Here is a 6,000-nt window from a genome sequence, read left to right on the forward strand (position 1 = left end):
TTTGCTTATAATAGAGTCTATGGGAGACAGGCTTCCCATAATTCTGAGCTTTCTGTAGAATGTAGGATCTGAAAATGTATTTGCTATTTCAAAGGTATCAGTCTCACCTTGCGTTTATTATGGTCAGAGAAGAAAGCAATGAAACACATTTAAGAGGAAAGAATGTTGGTGGGCTTTACTTACCCTTTTTTACTTTTACTTTTTTTTCATGCATTTGTCTTATGGAAATAATAAAGGGATTAGGTCTTCTTTAGGCCAAAAATAGCTTTTTATGATTGAAGTAAAGGAGAAAGCAAGACATTCAAAATAGCCAGAATGTTTGGGAGTTCCCACCCACATGCAAACAGTGCAAAATGCTTCCCAGGGCTGTGTATGGCCGCGTCCTTGAAGGCACAGCCCGGGGTGAGGCAATGGCATTCTGTGGGCGGAAAACCTGCCCCTCTGGCTTTGTGCCTTATGCTTAAGGATGGTAAGCAGAATCTGCCAGATCATGGCTGAAACCCTAAAGTTAGTAAGAGCTTATAGTTAGAGGTAATTATAAAAAATGTGTCTAATATAGTTACTTAGCCAAAAATGTAATTTATAAAGGCTGGAGGGACTGGGTGTCTAACATAATAACCAGAATACTACTTCCTGCTTTGCAGCACTCTTGGTTTCCACTGATTGGCTATCAGGCAGTAACCAATCAGTGACTTGAGGGGGGGGTGGGCACATGGGTCATAACTGTTTTCTTTTAAATCTGAGCTGAATGCTGAGGATCAATTGCAAACTCACTAAACAGTTATGTCCCATGTGGCCCCCCCTCAAGTTGCTGACTAAATGTGACTATACATTATAAGATCCGCTCGTTTGGCAAGGTCGACAAACGAGCGGATCTTAACCCGAAATGCCCACCAACGGCTGGGCGATAACGGATGAATTGGAGCAACTTCAGAATACGAAGCGATGCGTGTGCCATGCCGCAGGCGATTTTTCATTTTAGCCAGCTCAAGACAGAGGTAAGGCATTTGGGGAGATTGGTCGCCGCAAAGACGAGGCGATTAGTCGCCAGGCGACTAAATCTCCCCAAATCACCCAGTGTGACCTTACCCTAAAGGAAACGGCACACCAGGAGATTAGTGGCTTTTGATAAATATCCTCCTCTACTGTAAATGCTTTCACGCGGCTATGAAGTGAATCGCCGGTGGTAAAACATATAAGGTGCTTTGTTTTTCCGAAGTGGCCTGAAGTTTCCTTGCGAGGCAACTGCGGCCGACTTTGGAAAAATGAAGCACTGCACATGTTTTGCCACCACCCATTCACTTCATCGGCGGTGGGAAAGCATTTACAGGAAATTAGTTGCCCCCAGAAGAAATTTATTAAGAGCATCTGATCTCCTGGTGTGGCATGGCCCTAGAGTTTATGTTTCTTTTAAATGGACCCACTCATCTCAAATCTGAAATTCAGGTCATGGACATCCTACAAGATGCTTCTGATAACTGCCCCCAAGTCCAGAGCAATGCTCCAGTCACTGTCACCGAACAAACAGAAGCCTGCCTTGCACAGTACATGGGACTCCTATTAGAGTCATGCGCAGGTCCATTTTTTGGAACCCGTACCCGCAACCTGCAGTCCGCAACTGCATTTCTACCCGATTGGACCCGCTACCCAAGCCACAAGTACCTTATCCGCAACCCGGACCCACGACCTGCTGACCATCAAGAATCAGGAAGTGCTGTCACTGTAAACTGGAAGTCACATCATCGTAAGTAGTCGTGATCAGAAAAAAGGAGTAAAAATCGCTAATGAGAAGACCTGTGGCCCAACCCGCAGAACCACCAACCCGCGTCTGTACCCGCACCCGGAACTTCCACCCGACCCGCTGCAGGACTCTAACTCCTATGATACAATACAACTTCATGTATATACTATATAACTCTCATTTAGCTACAATAATGTTACATTTATATTGTGAAGCATGAGAAAAACACTTATGAAACAAAACATGGCGGGTGATTAGCTGTGAATGGGAAACTATAGGAGGAAACGCTCAAATCACAGGAATCAGGTGTGCATTCGTGTATATACATGTATAAAGAGATTTACACGGCGGCTATTACACATGAAACAAGTTGTTCCCTGAATACATGGATTAAGAAGGCAAACAGTTCATGCAGTTATGACTGAGGAGCAAATTAACCCTGAGAGTGGAAGTGCACAGTTGATACAATACACAGTCATGGAATCCAGAATGCTTGGGACCTGTTATCCAGAATGCTCTAGACCTGGGGTTTGCCACATAACGGATCTTTCCGTAATTTGGAGCTTCATACCTTAACTCTACTAGAAAATCATGTAAACATTAAATAAACCCAATAGGCTGGGTTTGCCTCCAATAAGGATTAATTATATCTTAGTTGGAATCAAGTACAAGCTACTGTTTTATTATTACAGAGAAAAAAAAAATAATTAAAAAAAATTTGGATTATTTGAAAAAAAATGGAGTCTATGGGAGACGGCCTTTCCGTAATAAAGAGCTTTCTGGATAATGGGTATCTGGATCCCATACCTGTATTAACTTTGTGTTACAACAGCGCAATGGATAATACATAAACCAGTTCCTGCAGATGTCCCCCTCATATGTAAGAGCCCTATAAGTATAAAGAATATTTATACAACAGACAAAGACTATAGGATTAATAAAAGCCAAATCCATGTTCAGTCTCAGAATCTCTAAGGTACAACTCTGACACAAAGGCAAACTAACTCCCTAGATATGAATGATATATGAGCACAATAAACTTGCCGACACGACTTCTGCTAACTACATTCCGAAAATCTTCAGGGATTTAAAATATGAAGCACAATCCCTATGGCATCCCATCTCTCTGCTAAAAGCCGACCACAACCAGCAACTGCCAGCGGATTCTGATCCAAACTCCAAATTGCTTATTAAGAAATGCAAAGCTTTCAATTCTAACCCATATCAAACAGTCCTATATGAACCCAGTGCAAGGCTAGCGTGCCCTTTAATTTACTTACTACTTCTTAATTAAATATTTTCATTGCTTGTGTAAATAGCAGGGTCTCTGCCTGGTTGTTTATATTCTCTGCACTTCTGGTTCTGACTGCTGAAACACTGTTGCAAGGCTTCTGATTAACAGACCTGGAGGGATTTCTCTTACAAGGTTTCAAGAGTCATAACCAGACAACAGAAAGGGACAAACACTGCTTTCAATAGCAATTACACTTATGCATATGTATATAACCATTGGAAATTATTAATGAAGGTAAAATGGAAAGTTGCTTAGAATCAAAATTTCTTTTACAAGGCCAAAATCAGTACAGGTATGTGATCTATTATCCACAATGCTCGGGACCTGGGGTTTTCCGGATAACAGATGTTTCCATAATTTGGATCTTCATACCGACTAGAAAATCATGTAAACATTAAATAAACCCAAATATTCTGGTTCTGCTTCCAATAAGGATTAATTATAACTTTGTTTAGTTCAAGTACAAGCTACTGTTTTATTATTACAGAGAAAAAGCAAATCAGTAATAAAAATGTCGATTATTTGTATAAAATGGAGTCTATGGGAGACGACCTTTCCGTAATTTGGAACTTTCTGGATAACAGGTTCTTTTATAATTTCAAGTCTCTGTGACTAGTATAAAGCAGGTGCTACATGTGTCCCAGACAGAGTTTATAGGGAGACTAAGGATAAAACTGCTATTACACAGCCACAGGCAGCAGTGATTTCAGGCGGAGGCTTTGCAACTGCTTTTAATTAAGGAGCCAGAGAAATTTCTCTTTCCCACATGAATGTTATTCAAAGGAAAATCCTCCATTTCCCACGTGCAGCCCTGCAACTTTGGCTGAACTGCAACTCCCTGTTCCCACCATGCACCAGTGTTAGCTACAGACCTGGAGGGCAGAGGCTGCACAGTCATATTCCTCCACCCACGACTTGTGGCCCTCCAGCTATTGCTAAACTATAAGCGTCTGGGTTGTCCAAGAATGTAGAGAGTTGTAGTTGAAAGACATGTACAAGGAGTCTCAAATCTCCGAGCTACTCCATGTACATCTGTCCTATTGGCCCCTAAACAAATAAACCTTGAGAGGGGGGCTCCATGTGATATGTTTAAAGGGCTGGTTTGCCTTGAAGTTAAGTTTTAATATCTAATAGAATGACTAATTCTAAGCAACTCGTCAATTGGTCTTCACTTTTTCTTTTAATAGTTTCTGCATTAATTGACCCTTTCCCGGCTTTCAAATAGTGGTCACTGACCCCACCTAAAAGGCAAATGCTCTGTAAGGCTCCAGATTTTGCGGTTTTTATGACTCGTCTTTCTAACCAGGGCCTCTCCTGTTCGTATTCCAGTCTCTTATTCAAAGCAGTGCATGGTTGCTAGGGGAATTTGGAGCCTAGCAACCAGACGGCTGAAACTGCCAACTGGAGAGCTGCTGAATAAAAAACTCCAAAACTACAAATAATAGAAAATGAAAACCAATTGCAAATTGTCTCAGAATATCCCTCTCTACATCATACTATAAGTACATTTAAAGGTGAACCGCCCTTTAACCCCATGAACCCCGCGGCTTGCTTCCAGGCTGTCACCCACCTCATCCTCCAGTAATGTTGGTAGGGGTTCAAAATCAAAGAACTCCTTGCCACCTCCATCTTCCTCCTCCTCCAGCTCCTGCTCCAGCTCCTCTTCCTCCACATAATACCTCAGCACATCCAGCTCCTCGGCCTCCGGCTCCATTCCGCGCTCAGCCCGGTGCCTCTCACTAAGCTGTGACTGACAGGCGGCTCATTATAGCTCCACAGGTGTAAGTCGCCTCTCTGCGGCCAAAACCCAGCATGGATCGCTCCGTGTCGCTTCTACAGCAACGCCGAGCAATAGGCACCCGAAGGAAGCGGCCGCATACAGCGCTCGGCGATTTCCAATCCAGCGCCACTTACTGCGACTCACAATCGATAGAAATACCAGGACTTTCGCACTGCGATCTCCACAGCGTTCGCTCCTGTACGCGATGCCATGGCAACGCACCAGAGCGTGATGTCACGATACGGAAGTCACCGGGAATTGTTAGGCCTCTCGCTGAAACCCATTCCTCGCGTGTAAAGCCTCGTTCCCAGTTCTCGCCGCCTTTGGCACTTTTCAGCGCGGTGATGTGTTTGGGCTGCTGCTCTGCGCTCTGACTGAGCTTTATTCATCACTGGCAGGGTTTTATGGAAACTATGACTTGCTTTGCGTGGCTTGCCTTCCTCTGATACATCTTTTTTTTTTTCAACACAGAGGAGGGGGTGGTAAAGAAAACTTGAAGCAAATTTACTTATATGTTGTGCAGCGCCAGGGCCGCCATCAGAAATCGCAGGGCCCCATACGACAAGATTTTCTGGGCCCCCTGGGCTGCGCCCACTACAAGCTCCACCCAGGGTCGGACTGGGGGGCCCACCGGGTCCGCTATCCAGAGCCCCCTCCAGCCTGCCCCCTACTGAGGCGCACGGCACGTATGCGCAAACTGCGCCGCAGTTTTTTTGGGGGGGATTCAAAATATGGGGAGAGGGGGTCTGGCCAGTTGGGGGCCCATGAGGGTCGGGGGCCCACAGGGTTTTGTCCCGGTGTCCTGCCTGGCCAGTCCGACACTGGTCCCACCTACAAGTCCGCCCCCACTTTGGTGGTCAGGGCCCCCATTAAAGAATATTGGTGGCTAGGACCCCACATGGTAAAAAAAAAATTGTGGCCAGGGCCTCGCCCACGTTATAAGAACATTGGTGGCCAGGGCCCCCCTTAAACGGATTATAAAAAAACGACCCCCCAGAAGTTTTAAAAAAAAACTGGTGCCCCACCACACAACAGGGACCACAAAGGGTTAGCTTTAGGGGGCCCTGCCATGTTGCACTTACTTCATTAGGGCAAAGGTTTTTACGTTGCATTTTTAAAAAAGCACCGCCGGGTGTAAATACGCCACTGAAACCACATGCAACCGTCAACATGTGTTTTTCAGCA

At 44.7% G+C, this 6,000-nt stretch overlaps 1 protein-coding gene across 2 annotated transcripts in view; it reads right to left on the minus strand.

The window, feature by feature from the left end:
* Positions 1-5,312, minus strand: part of kndc1.L (kinase non-catalytic C-lobe domain (KIND) containing 1 L homeolog) — a 92,035-nt gene extending 86,723 nt beyond the window's left edge. The window contains exon 1 of one of the 2 annotated variants that reach the window (XM_041568656.1): positions 4,606-5,312. In XM_041568656.1, coding sequence (XP_041424590.1) covers positions 4,606-4,749 — 144 coding nt within the window. In that variant the 5' untranslated portion in view covers positions 4,750-5,312. The remainder of the gene's footprint in view (positions 1-4,605) is intronic. The other variant, XM_041568655.1, reaches the window with a different exon arrangement.
* Between the last annotated feature and the right edge of the window lie 688 nt (positions 5,313-6,000).

Source organism: Xenopus laevis, chromosome 7L, assembly GCF_017654675.1.
Source record: "Xenopus laevis strain J_2021 chromosome 7L, Xenopus_laevis_v10.1, whole genome shotgun sequence".
Classification (NCBI taxonomy): domain Eukaryota; kingdom Metazoa; phylum Chordata; class Amphibia; order Anura; family Pipidae; genus Xenopus; species Xenopus laevis.